Here is a 14,093-nt window from a genome sequence, read left to right as displayed (position 1 = left end):
GTTTTTGCGCTCCAGCGGCAGCAGGGCAGCAAAGGAGCAAAGCGCACAAGTTTGCGCACCGCGTGCTCGTTTTTGCCGGTCTGCGCGGGCGGTCGTTTCGCTGCATAGTGTGTTGTCCCGTGCTCGTGCACGGACATCGTGATCCGTGCTGTGCTTTATGGTGATTCCTATGCGAAACTTCTGGCACAAAAGAGTTGTAGAGCGACAGAACAATGTTTCGCACGAAAAAGGACGTTGACAGGCACATCGCCGGCATTTTGGCGAAAATTAAAGATGAAAAGGAGGTAAGCTCTTGGCGCCGTCACAGTGACATTGGTTGCACGTTTGCACGAACTGGAGATTTGGGCTGATATTGTTTCAGCTGTGCGTTGTAGTAGTTTATAGAAAATATTGTTCTTTGGTGGTAACTCGTCGTTCACCCTGTGCTCATATTCAGTGTTTTGGCGGTTTGCCGACGTTAGGCTTAGCAGAGATTTTTAGTAACTTTTTGGGAGCTTTTCCTTTTCGTGCCGTTGCTTTAAAATTAAGTGGCTCGCCAGGGATGCAACGACGCTTTGCTGCTCTTAAAGTAGCAACTTGTGCAAGCTTGCGTCAGCTGTGCGAGCTGTCGTGCATAGCTTTGGTTTGGTTAAGCAACTGGCATTCAAGCGTGAGCCGTGTGGGCATTGACCGGTGTATCGCCTGTAATCAGCGGCGAATAAATGTGTGGTTGTCTGATACAAAATGCCGCTACCTGTTTTGACGTACTTGGAGTGCAAGTTTGGCACTACAGGTTCGCTCTGCGCCTGCGCACAGTCTAATGACTTGTTTATCCACTTGCCCCATTCATTCTAATGTCAGATTTGGCTTGTGCAACAATAGCAGTGTACTTTCTTTTTTTTTTTTTGTATATGTACGTAACAGTAATTGCAATATTCTTAGTGCTGCATTTGTGATAAAATTAGTTCCTTCTGGTAGGATTTCTAAGTCAGCCAGCAGGCGCTTTATCAAGCAGTGGGAATCTTAGTTGAATCTGTCAGTACTGAACTGCTCGATATTAGTTTTGCCCCTTAATAATCCTGTTAACACATCGCTCTGCTACCGTCTCGAGACTATACCTCAAGGGGAGTCACTGAAGTATTTGGGTATAGTCTATGGCGGTTCCCTCAGCAGGCTTGGACATATTGACCATATAGCTAAAAAAGGAGTAAGAGCAGTTGACGTGCTGCATAAGCTATGCAACAGTCGGTAGGAGCTGCGGAGAGACCCTCTTCTAATGATATACGAAATGTGTGTGCGTCGGACTTCAGAATTTGAATCGATTATTTCCTGATGCACCAGTTAATCTATTACGCCCTTTTGCTCTGCTGGTTCGGGGCTTGCTCTGATGCAGTGCTGCGAATTACCAAAATGTGTTGCCAATAATGCACTACATGAAGAAGTAAGGCTGCCCCCAATTTTGTGCAGATTTCCTTTACTGATGATACAAACATAGTAGAAGCACTTATAACAAGATTGGAAACCATATTTATTTCCCAGCCTGCATTTTTTTTTTCTCACTACACTGGCCTTGGTTTCATACACCACAGATGGTCATTACAGACTAATTCCTTAAGTGTATGTCTGAGAGGCACCACCTCATTGCGATGTTCGTGAGCACCTACAGACCATCTATGACGACATCTACTTGAACAACGCAAAACATACTATATGAAAGTAGTCTTATATAAGATCTTTTAATGAGTCTAGCAATAAACGCTGTCATTGTGACAGATGTCTTGCATTGTGAAGGAAAATATGGTAGTGGCATTTTCTCACCTGCTCTAGACTGGTCGTTCTCAATTAGGATTGTGGACTACTTACCGATATTTCTGGCTGAATTTCTAGGGGTGGTATTTGGGCCTGCGCAAAATAGTTCATCGATATCAACAGTTGTCATAACGGATTCTTTATTCTTACGTTCATCACTTGCAGCAAATAGTAGTACGTACTCACCTTTTATGCACATGTCATTTTCTAGTGTCTGCTCACATAAACTTGCATTGGTTTGGGTGCCTGGCCATAAAGGGCGTTTTTATGAACGAAATGACAGTCTGGCAAGAGCCGCTCTCAGTGCCCCTATTCCAACCATAGTTCCTGCATAACTTGTGTAACTACGGCTAGATTCGGAAGATGTGCAGAGAGAGAACAGCTTTATTTAAAAGTGAACCTCAGTCCGGGTCCACTAAAAAGAGCAAAGCCTAGTCTTCAGACAGGCCTAGAAGTTTAAGGTGTACGAGCAGTGCCTTCATAATGTCTGGGGAGGAGTCTGCCAGCCACTCCTCCAGCCTCGCAGGTCTTAGTGTATTAGGTATTTGACAAGGCTCCTGCGCATGGCTGCATGGGCACCCGGACTATGCCACAGAAGGTGGGCGATTATCAGGGAAGCCACCGCACTCCACACAGGTGGGAGGCCCATCCTTGCCTTGTGTCTAGTGCTGAATGGGGGGGGGGGGGGTCCGTAGAGTGTGTGTTTGCGCACGCCTCACTAGGGCCGCCTCACGTCTCATCATGGAGTGGGGTGGATTAAGATAAACTCTGCAGTTGCTACGCATCTCGTCTAATCTTTCGCGCTAGTCGGAACGCGCCAGAGCAAATAATTCGGTATGGTTCAGTGAATCCGGCCACAATAAGGCAGGGCCTGCGAGACTTGCGCGGGACGTGGCATGTGCCACTTCATTCTCTATAACCCCGAGTGACCAAGTATTCACTGTATCCACACACGTATGGAACGGTGCGCATCAAAGTGGTTAGCCAGTGTATTGTAATGCACATCTGGAATGTCACCTGTCGCGAGGGCTCGACAGGCTGCTTGACTATCTGTGCGTATCAGTGTATTATGGGCATGTTGGTTGGGAATGGTAACTGCAGTTATTCAAGACTTTTAGACCCAGCTAAGCTAATTTTGCAGAGTATTGACACCTCCTATTCTCTTGGCACAAAATTCCTTTGAAACGAGAAACACTGAAGTAATTTTTACCTGATAATGGTCGTTGGGGGACACCTGCCTTCCCCCTGGATAACCTTGCCCAGCTGCAAAGGCGAGACAATTGATCACTTTTTCTTACTCTTTCGCCTTGTATTTAGGAAAACCATTGTAGAATTAGTTTAGCAAAAAGTTTTGGTATAAAATTGGCATAAATTTTTCCATTCTGGACATTCTTTGGGAGCCTCATCTCGGACAATGCCATGAGGATGTTTGCTCAGCTGTGGAGGAAATTTGAGCGTTTTCATGGCAATTTTCTTGCTAAATTCCTTGTATGATGTTTTTTATTTCTTGCCAAAAATTTGTTATTATTGTTATCCTTACGACATTTTTCATAATTTGCATCTATTTCTTGTTTCAGAAAAAGATTAGAGGTTTCAACTTTGCCAAGCTTTACTTTTCGGTTAACGACTATGAGTCTGCCAGAAGGTATGTGGTATCTGCTGCTGCTAGGCAATTTGTTTTTGTCCGGACAAGACCCTGTAACCACATCATGAAAACAAAATTTTTAATCATTTCTCAGGCTGGTGGCATTTTAGCACAGTAGCATGACTCGCCTGAGAGTGTGCTTGATTGTGAGGCGATTGTTTAAAGTGATGTTTATAATGTGATTATGAATAAATGTAATGAGGTCGTGTTTGTACTGATAAGTTCTGTTTGGTGGTGTGTAAAAATTTTTTTTCAATACGGAAAACAAATTTTGCTTACCTGAAGCATTTTTGTTGAATTAAAATCATGATCTCTTCTAGGGCTTGTCTGTGGTTCAAAGCTTCTCACAAATGCTACGTAATTAAAAAGAAAAACTGAATTCAGGCTGCAGGCAGGTGCTTTGAATTGTTTCATTGAAGCTGTCATCTGTAGCTATAACCTGTTTGCTTATATGCACCATACACTAGTGGGCTGATAAATACAGTGCTTAGGCTTGCTACATCTTAATAATTACATTGCAGGCACCTGGCTGACTACCTGACTGTGAATGACAAACAGGCCTCTGCATACAAGCTCATGGGGGAAATCCATGAAGCTATGGGAAGCTTTAGGCAAGCCTTGCAGTCCTACAAGCAGTAAGATATTCTCGTTTTTGATATTGTGTGTGTACATACAAGGTGATCATTATTAAGTTTCCCGGAATTTTTAAAAATTGCTTGTTAGAGATAACACAATTCAAGTCTTCGAGCTGGATTATTTAGAGGAGTCGGACTATACTTGCACGATAAATCGGAACACATATTTGCCTAATTAAAATATCGCTAGTGAACTTCCTAATTAATCACTTTATGGCACATATTTCAATTTACTAATTGTAACCCCTGATATTGCAAGGCATATCCTCTTGGAATGAAATTCTAGAATGACACCAGTTTGGAGATATGCTATCAAACTCGCCACAAAATGTGCTGTTCATAATTTTTTTTTAAAACAAACCCCTTTTTTATGCATTGAAGCACAAAAGTAACTGGAACGCCCATGTAATTCATCCCACACTTTGGGAAAATATATCAATCACTGAAACAAACATCCTACTGGCTAGCTAGCCTCATCTGCAGGACACCATGCAGTGTGGCTGCACCAGCTGGTGCAGAGAACAGGGGAGGTATTCTGTAAGAGTCCACCTAGTAGACATGTCCACTTCGACTGCTGCTGAAGTGCTGATTGGCTGTGGCACCTGGCTCCTGCTGAAGCGCACCTCAGCCCAGCCAATCAGAACTTCAACAGCAGACGAAGTGGACATGTCCACTAGGTGGGCTCTTACAGAATACCTCCCCAGGTGCCCTGCAACAAGACAGCTACAGACATGCACCATGCTGTTGCTGTAGCAAGATTTTACACCAAGACTCTGTAATGCCGCGATTGTACTGTGAAGCGGAATTCTGTCCAACGAAGCATTACAACAGTGCGCCCTCCCCCAAGCAATGCACAGGTTTCCCACCAAACAAGCACCAAACTAGTAGTTGAAGTAGGAGCACAGATGACATAGTAGACAGTGTGCTAGCGTGTGTCACAGGTCTGTGCGCTTACGTGATCATCACTGTTTACAAGCATGCCTCTTACGTCACGGACCGCAGAGTGCTCTTCGAAATCGAAAGTGCGACTGGTTGTGAGATACCAGCATATAACTAAACAATCGTTGAGTGCTGAAGTAAACGAGTTTGTTTAGCATGATTACTTATTAAGTGCAAAGAACGGAGCCCAAATAATTTTGTGGCGGTACTCCTTCAACATTTGCAGCACCAACATGTGCGCCAACCTTGTGTAAGGAAGTGAGTGCCACTCGTATAACATAGTACCAGTTTCTTGAGCTTATCATTAAGTTTAATCTGAGGTTTGCTGGCTAGTCTACATTGTGCTTGTAACACATGTAGTTATGAGACCTTGCATTCTTCTGTAAAAGACCGTAATAAAGTTTTAGAGACTGCATGTCTGGAACAAAAACTTTCAGGAGTGAGAAGGTGAAATACATAAGCTCAACTTCAGTCTTCTTGTTTTCCTGCATGTTGACTTAAATCTATTGTGGGGTCTCACACGGTGCTCTTGGGGCAAAGGAAAGACAACACAGTAGTGCAAACGATCAAAAGGGCATTTATTGCACCTTTTATACACTAATGCATGCTAGCCGAATTACTATGTCGATGGGTGCGCAACAAATCGAGGAGGTCTGACTCACCACGGCCAGATAGCGAGCGAATATGTTCACCCACATGCCAGACACCAACGCACAATCTTCCATGTGTACTGTCACGCGAACGGTGGCGCGTTCTAAAGGTCCGTGTCTGTCCATTCTGGTGTTGTGCTCCTAAGCCTTTTTGGGACGGTCCCGTGAAACTGGTCGGCGCACAGGGGGAAACGTCTGCGCTGCTCGCCGACCCTATGCCTAGAGTGTTCTACCCAGGCCAAAGAGGGAACGCCATCTCCCTTTTGCACCCGAGTAACCTCGCCATCAGGTGGCGTTAACAGCGCAACACTCGCACCATCTCTCGTAATATGCCGCAACCACACACTGACTGCCACCGCCGTAAAGCCACGCAGCAAAGCCGGATTACAGGAGACGGGAGCCATGCAGGCTAAAACATCAGGGGATGCATGAGAGTCGCGCATCCCCACACCATACAAGTTTATGTAGCCATTGTGATATAATTATTACTGAACCTGGGGAGACATTTCCAATATGGGTTTTATGCTTAGTGAGTGGGTGCACATTTTGTATTTTTTACTTCACCTGTGCAGAACTGTCTAGGAAACTTTTGTTTTCATGTTGTTTTACAGCTCCTTGGCTCTTCAGGAAAACCAGAAGGATGTTGTCCTGAAAAGTAAGGAATTATTCCTTTACGATTGTTTATTGTATTTTGAAAGGGGACCTGGGCCCCGGATAAAAAGTTTTGTTCCCAACTTTAGACACATGAAATTTTCAGGAAGTATCCAATGTTGTCTGCTTATTACAAAAATACAATTAGCTTTTTTTTCTACATCAATGAAAAAAAAGTTGGAATTATAAAATTTATGTATTATAAATTTGGGATGTAACTTGCAAAAATGTACTGCGCCAAGAGAGGTAAAATTAAGGAGTTATCTTCCTGAATGTTCGTAGTGTGCAAGCTTCAGGGGCGGGACGCCTGCACCAATTGCGCCATTTTGATACTAATGCAAATTCATGCTCCAAACTGCGCCAAACATGGAAAATTCACCAAAATTGTGCCACGCTGCGCCAGACTGGCGTGCTCCATTAGTGGCCGCGAACAGCGAGCGGATTCGTTCTCCGAAAAAAAGAAAAAATGCAGCCGTTCACATTTCGTACACCGCGCGACGGCGCCACCCGCACAGTTTCTCGTAGTTTTCCCGCTCAAGACTTTACGGCCCTTCCGACAAGTGGCCAGCGTGCGCACGGCTACTCCTGGCTGTTGTCGCTGCTGTCAGAACGGCTAGGGTGGCTGTATTTAGAGTGTATACTAGAATACAGTTGAGTGGGCCGAGCGGCGCGGCAAAACCCTAACTGATGCGCAAAACAACGAAAAGCTTATATGCTGAGGTTGCTGCGAGTAAACTAGATATTAGGGAGGCGCGCGCCGCAGCGGGCGGACGTTTCTGTCCCCAAGACCGGTATAGCCTAAAACTATTCTAGTCTGTGTTTATGCCCATATGGGTGAGTCCTCAGCCGTTTTGATCTACCATGAAGGGCTAATGGCGGATTTGGAATAAAATGTCGTAGTTTCGTCCGAAAGGCGAAGCATCGATTGCGATAGCAAATTAGTTAGCTATATGAAGTAAGTATAGTAGTTTTATCGGCCGTATAAACTTCTAAACATTCGCTTTGTAAGTAAATTAACAAGCATGGTGTCACGCGCGCACGAGCAAACATGAACACATCTCACTTGATGACCGCGGAAACTCGCTGGTGTGAGGAAGCACGGCAGCAGCGAGTGAATTGAACTTTGTGCTCTCTCTCGCTTCAACGCAAACTAAGTGGCGAAAACAGTGCACACAAAGCTATCGGCACTCGCGATCACAGATCGCTTTCAAGATGGGGCCCGCGCGGCCGCGCCATGCGCAGCAGCTGCCGGAGTAAAACGCCCTGCCCCTGGTTGGCATATGCGCCATGAAAGACTTATCGCTTTCTCCCCGCTCGCCTCCTTTGTGCGCGCGAGATTGAGCTGCCATTATCGACTCACCCTCGCATGCTTTCACTCGCACATATAGCATATAGCGCACGACAGTGTTATCGACCCTGGACTTTATACGGAACATCACGGCGACGACGACGGCAGAAATGCGCCTGGAGTGTCCTTATAATTGCTATGGCAATAAATGCAGATTGAAATAGCTTTACGTTATACATTGTGGCTCTCTGGGTCTGCGGTGACATATAGTGATCCAGAAATTATATTAATGCGTCAACTGGACCGCATAATTTCAGAACACTTTCCGCTATCATCATGAGCATCGGCACTGGACTATATAGTTCGATCGTAGTGTCACCAATGTCTTTTGGTTTTCAGGAAAGCGCTGCCATATTCCACAATCTATTCCACCAAAATTAAGATTGGCCTGCTCCAAACTGCTTCAGAATGATATTTTATCTGCTCCAAATTGCTCCAAAATGAAATTTAGTCTGCTACAAAATGAAAATTTGTCTGCTCCAAAGTGCTCCAAAACGCAATTTTACTCGCTTCATAAATTGCTCCGAAATGACTTTGGGCAGTCCCACCCCTGAAGCTTGCATTTTAATGTTTATATTTGTATTTTATCTGAAGTTATGAAATTCTAAAGGGGGCAACATAGCAAATGTGAATTTTTATTGTCAATTTCTACAAGATTGTAAAATGGGGCAGTATCCTAAAACACTATATCATAACTTTTGAGCATTCAGGCAAAAAGAAATCAAGGGGATTGAATGAGCAGCAGGGACACACTGCTGCTTCCAAAGTTTTAGACATGGAAAAATAATTTTTTGAGAAAAATGCAAGAAATTAGAGTGAGATAATTACTTTTTATGCTACAAAACCAGGTAGTTTTCTTCTGAAGCAGCATTGAAGGCTTATTTTAACAGGAAAGAAGGCTTATTTTAACAGGAAAGCAAGCTGCAAAGATGCTCTTTCAAACAAGACCGATATGGTCTGGCTATGATGAACAGTTTGGAATTCCAAATGACACAAAATGGGTCATTTCAGCACTTTAATGGGCGGAACTGAGGATTTCATAGGACAAATACAGTGTTTTCTTCCTCAACGACATGTCATTTTGAGCCAGTTTTTTGTCAGCAGGTGTGCCCTGATAAGGGGATTAAAAAAATGAATAAATCAGCTTTTTATTGAATTTTTTCTCTCCAAGATTCATGTGCCCTCTTAATTTTTGAGTTTGGGTTTTCAGAAGCGGTAAACATGTATTGTTTGTTACAGTTTGTGAAATCTACACTGAATTACCTGCTGACCAAGAGTCAACTAAGGTATGTAAAGAAAAAAGAAAGTGGATTGAATGAATGTCTTCTTGTGCAGTTTCAAAACTTATGCTGTTGTCAGTGTAAAACAAACACCTTTGTTATTGGAGCCTGTCTCTTATAAACTTATTGTCTTCATGCTGTTTTCCTTAGTAAGCCATGCACGGACCAGCACATGTAAACACAATCCTGAAATTTATTGTGTATTTCGGGATAGGACATCAAATAAGCACTTACAAAACCTATAAAAAATTACTCGGACTTCTTAAAATGATAGGCATAGGGTGGCGTTCAAATGCACGCCCTAGCAAAGGCTCCCACCAAGTAACATAAGCCTATATCTAAGCCCATGCTCTTGCTGATTGTACGCGCTGAAAATCATGTCATGGATGCAATGTTTTGGACATCATCTATAGCTTATGAAGAGTCAAAGAATTTCTTACGGAATGGTAACTGGTGCTTTTCAGTTAGTCAATTTTTTACCCAACATGCAAGGGCCCCTAGGATGGGTGTGACAGTAAGTGTAGTTGGAGGAGCAGAAGGGTATTTGTTCAACATGGGTGAGGTCGTGCAGGAACCTCACTTTCTGACTGTTCACTTTGTCTCCTACGTCACTAAGTAGGTGGTGCCCAATTGCTGCTTCTGGCTCATCGCGCTGACGACCTCTGATGAAAGCATGGTGCTGGCGAATCATGACAGTGCAAATGAATGTTCAGAAAGTGAGAAGTTTGCGCGATCTCGCCCCAAGCCTTCGCATCGAGCCTGACGTCATGTCCTCTCAAATATGCTTCCTTTCTTCGTAGTAAACAGTCATTAATGCTGAAGGAAAAAATAATGCGGACAATGGGAATGCCTACGGCACCTAGTTTACATATGAGACTTCTTTTGTGAGTGGTATGACGGCAGCTGCGAGGTTGAGGAGGGTTACTTTTGATGACCAGTGCTCATAGCCAATACTTTACAACTATTTGCAGTGGCTAGTTGGTGGAAAGTAAAAAAAGAAAGGACGCCATGGCTACCACGCACTTGCATGCCTTCTTAGGGCTCAAGAATGCCTTAAGTTCCTGAAGAAGCAGTGGGTTTATTGTGCTAACAATTCAAAGTATATTCTAACATAGTTTGCATATATAGCATACGCGTGTCATGATTGGTGTACGGAATAGGTATCCTACAGCACTGTGTGGTCTCTGCGGTCTCCAATTTGTTATTGTTACTGGTGCTCTACTTATGCCAAAAAATTCAAACTGAATAGTAAAAACCAGTCAAAAGACGAAGGACAGAGAAGAGACGTGGCACACACAACGATTGTGTGAAATTCAAGAAGGAAAATATAGTGCTCAATTTTGCACTTATGTGAAGTTATGTTCTGTTATACAGCTGCTGAGTGTTCTGAAAGGGTACTTATCATACTACCATAAATAATTTCCCCTTCTAGTGTCCTCTCATATGCATTGTAGTTGACTAAATTTAAATGCTCGCAGTGCTTTGGCATTAGCATTTAGGTATTTTCAGGTGGGACACCGCGTGTAATGAGTGCTTAAGAACACTTATGCTTTATAGCTGATAATTTCATGCAACATTTTTTTTCTGCACCCTAGATAGGGCCCCATCATGATTAGTTAGTCCATTTATATATAGCTGTTAAGCTTCCTTCACCATGGAGGAAACTGCATATTCCACGTAATAGGTCAGGAGGGATACAGCCCACAAAGTGAACTTTTGTACCGTTCAGTTGATTTTGATAAAAATTGGAGGATGTGTTCAGGACAATGCCATAAGGCCAGGTGGCAAATTTTATTATTCTAAAAGAATTTTTGAATGAGTTACTAATCTTCAAATGAAGTGACTATGGTTAGTCGTAAAAACTATCATTCTACAATGCCAAAAAATTTTGGAATTCTTGTGCATAATATATTATTAGGAAGGCCTTAACTATGCTACTGTGCAGCTGTCTTGTTCAATTTTTGCAGTTATTATTGAAAAAAAAAAGGATTGCATAATTAGCCTCACTAGGAAATGAACTTCCACCTTGCTGCCAGAATTTCATTTTTCATATAAAAGAATTGTGGAATCCCAAAAATTGAGTCCACAGTTGCATCCTGCATAAAATCCTACTCCAGTAAGCACCCTGCCGATAAAGTATAAACCGCATGCACGCGATCTTGCGCACGACAGCGACAAGCGACGCGATGGAGATGCCTGTCGCGTTGGCTCGTCACCTACACGTCGTACCGCATGCGAGCGACGAGACGAGCGACGACTTTGAGCGACGTCTCCCCGGTGTTGCCGGTATGCGATGCTCCTCCTTCAGTGAGAAGTATTTGGAATGCATTGCATTTGAGGGGAGTCCATGGCAAGCGTTACTTACCTTCAACTCCTCTATGGTGCTCTCACTTCCACATCATGCATGCTGGAGAAAGGTGTTGCCTGCACTCTGTTCACCGTGTGCATGTGGATGTACTTTCCTATCATTTTAGTACTGGCTGGAGCGAGCTGAAAGCCTTTTTCCAGGCCACAGGATTGTTTTTAAGCTCAAGGTTTGTGTTCCTTTTTTATTTTCACTCTGTATTGGGTAAACTTTAAAGCTAAATTTTGCTAAATGTGAAAGGGACTGAACCAGTTTTCATCGTACCCATTTTTTTTTTTTGTGCAATTAAGGGCTTATTATTCAGAGTGTAAGATCAAATGGTAACGTGGAAACCGTCGTGGAATATTTCTTTATCAGAATTTTTTTATCTGTAGTGAGGATGTAGTCGTTCACTGGAAGCATGCTGAAAACAGTGATAGTGAGTGCGATAGCGATTACAGTCGAACCCGGAAATATCGAACCCACGAATAACAAATTATTGTGTGTAACGAGCAGCAGTGAAATTCCCTTGAAAATTTCTGTATACAACTTTTATTTTATATATCAAAACACCTATATATCGAACTTTTTTGGATTCGATATATCCGGGTTTGACTGTTTTTGCCTGCAATGGCAGGAGGCTGACAAGTGTGGCCGTAGCTGTGAGAAAGTATTATTTTGTTTATCATACCTATGTTCCTGCTATTCATGTTGAAATTATTTCAACAATAACAGCTATGTATTTTCGTGGTTTCCTGTCCAACTCCTTTGGTCATTAACCAGTCATGAGTGTTTTATTGCGATATATGGACACTCCAGGCACATTTTTGCCATCGGCATTGCCGTGATGTTCCATATAAAGTCCAAGGACGATAACACCATCACTGTGCAATGTATGCTGTATGTGCGAGTGAAAGTATGTGAGGGGAGCCGACAATCATGGATTAATCTCGTGCGCACAGGGGAAGAAGGCGGGGGCGTTATACTTTTGCAACAACTGCATATTGCACGTCCTATCTTGAAAGCGATCAGCGTTGTGGGCAGGAGTGTAGGTGCGCCGACGGCTCATACCTTTGTGCGTGCTGCATTCTCGCTATTATTTCATTTTCATGGTCTCACAACACATTCTGGCCAGTTGTCAGTCCCTTTCAAGCAAAGTGTTCACATTGTGTTCATTTGAATTTTGTGTTAATTCTTTCTGGTACCCCGCCCATTGGGCATTGTTGGCGCTCTATCGATGGTTTGAAATGCGGCTTTCGAAACCTTCTGCGTCGCTCACGGACATATTGCGTTATCAGACGTCAAGGAGGAGAACTATATTTTAGTTTTCTTAGCAGTTCGCTTTTTTCCCTCAAGGCGGTGATTTTTAACGCGCTCCGCAGTTTCGCGATCGTCAAAGGAGAATGAAAAAATGGCCGCCCGCTATTGATGGTTTGAAGCGTCGCTTTCGAGACCTTCCGCGCCGCTCACGAACACACTGCTCCATTGAATGTGAAAGAGGAGAAGCTAAATTTTTGTTTTCTACGCAGTTCACTTTTTTCCCGCCAGGCAGTGATTTTTAAAATCGCTCCGAAGTCTCGCGATCGTCAAAGCAGAGCGCAAAAATGTCCGGCTCCGGAAACGGTGCACGCGCTTCTGGAGACCGCAGATATCGTGATTCCACTGCCTCTGCGGCTGATCTTATCGATACATCGAATAGCAGCGAGTTAGAGGACACTGACTTTTCGTCATATTTTGAGTCTGAAAGCGCCGCCGCCGCAAACCAGCCCGGAACATCGGCGGCCACAGCCCGGCACGCCCAACTGTAGTGCTTGCAGTTAAATTTTTGTAGCGCAATACCTGTTCAATGAAAAATTTTGATTTTTTCATAGATAGTGCCTAATAGACGGCAATACATTTTCGATATCTCTTAATTTGCATAACATTTTTTTCTTAGTAGATACAAGCATGTCTTTACAAACTTTGTTCAGTTTTATCGCACAATCTTGATTTTAACAATTTATATCTTCTTTATGACATACATCTCGTTAATAAAACTTTTATGCATGAAAAGTGCATTCATGTTGCTTTGCTTATGTATTACATTAAATATTGAGTGCAGTAGTTCCTTCAGAAAAAAACATCTGCCGTAACATACAAAAAGCACCTATTTTCCCCATGGTAGGGAAAGAATTAAGAGCAAGGTAATTGTGAATTGAATTCCTGACCACTGCAGCCTCAATTTCATATGGGCAGAAAGCAGAAAATCTTTCGATATGCCAGGCATCCGAAGGGGTCATGATTAATGTAGAGCCATTAAGAACAGTTCTCATATGACCATTTTATGATGGCTAAGTAACTACAATTTCCAGCTGCTAGCCAGAAGAGGTTGTTTCATCTGCTTGGGTTTTGTCTGTGGCACATGTAGATTTTTTCCTGCCACAAGAATTGAAAAAAAATATTTTTACTTGCATTCCATATATTGAAGAGTGACATGTTTGTTACTTTTGTTCCGTTGACAGGAAAGTTTGACAAGAGCCAGAGGTGAACCAGATGTGAAGGACATGGAAAATCTCATCACATCGGAGTTGGTAAGAACTGCTCAGTTGGTTCTCACTACTTTTTTTCTCCCAACTCTCTCTGTTTTTTTTTTTTTTTTTTTTTTTCAATTTGTTTTTGAACAAACATTTTACCCTGATTTTTGTCTGAAATGGCGTATGTACTTGTGCATGAAGTCCGTGCAAATATTTTGTTTGATCACTGATACAGAAATTTGTTACTCTGCCTGGCTTTCTCTTTGTTTTCGTTCAATCCTGTGCATTAAATATATTTAT

The 14,093-nt window shown here is 42.9% G+C and overlaps 1 protein-coding gene across 2 annotated transcripts in view; it reads left to right on the top strand.

Moving 5' to 3' along the window:
- The first annotated feature begins 24 nt into the window (after positions 1 to 24).
- Positions 25 to 14,093, top strand: part of LOC119440619 (E3 SUMO-protein ligase RanBP2) — a 125,110-nt gene continuing 111,041 nt past the window's right edge. Inside the window, exons 1-7 of one of the 2 annotated variants that reach the window (XM_049662031.1) lie at positions 25 to 284; positions 3,366 to 3,433; positions 3,955 to 4,068; positions 6,269 to 6,312; positions 8,896 to 8,942; positions 11,411 to 11,470; positions 13,782 to 13,850. In XM_049662031.1, coding sequence (XP_049517988.1) covers positions 213 to 284; positions 3,366 to 3,433; positions 3,955 to 4,068; positions 6,269 to 6,312; positions 8,896 to 8,942; positions 11,411 to 11,470; positions 13,782 to 13,850 — 474 coding nt within the window. In that variant the 5' untranslated portion in view covers positions 25 to 212. The remainder of the gene's footprint in view (positions 285 to 3,365; positions 3,434 to 3,954; positions 4,069 to 6,268; positions 6,313 to 8,895; positions 8,943 to 11,410; positions 11,471 to 13,781; positions 13,851 to 14,093) is intronic. The other variant, XM_037705514.2, reaches the window with a different exon arrangement.

Source organism: Dermacentor silvarum, chromosome 2, assembly GCF_013339745.2.
Source record: "Dermacentor silvarum isolate Dsil-2018 chromosome 2, BIME_Dsil_1.4, whole genome shotgun sequence".
NCBI lineage: Eukaryota > Metazoa > Arthropoda > Arachnida > Ixodida > Ixodidae > Dermacentor > Dermacentor silvarum.
This window is presented reverse-complemented; position numbering and strand designations above follow the sequence as displayed.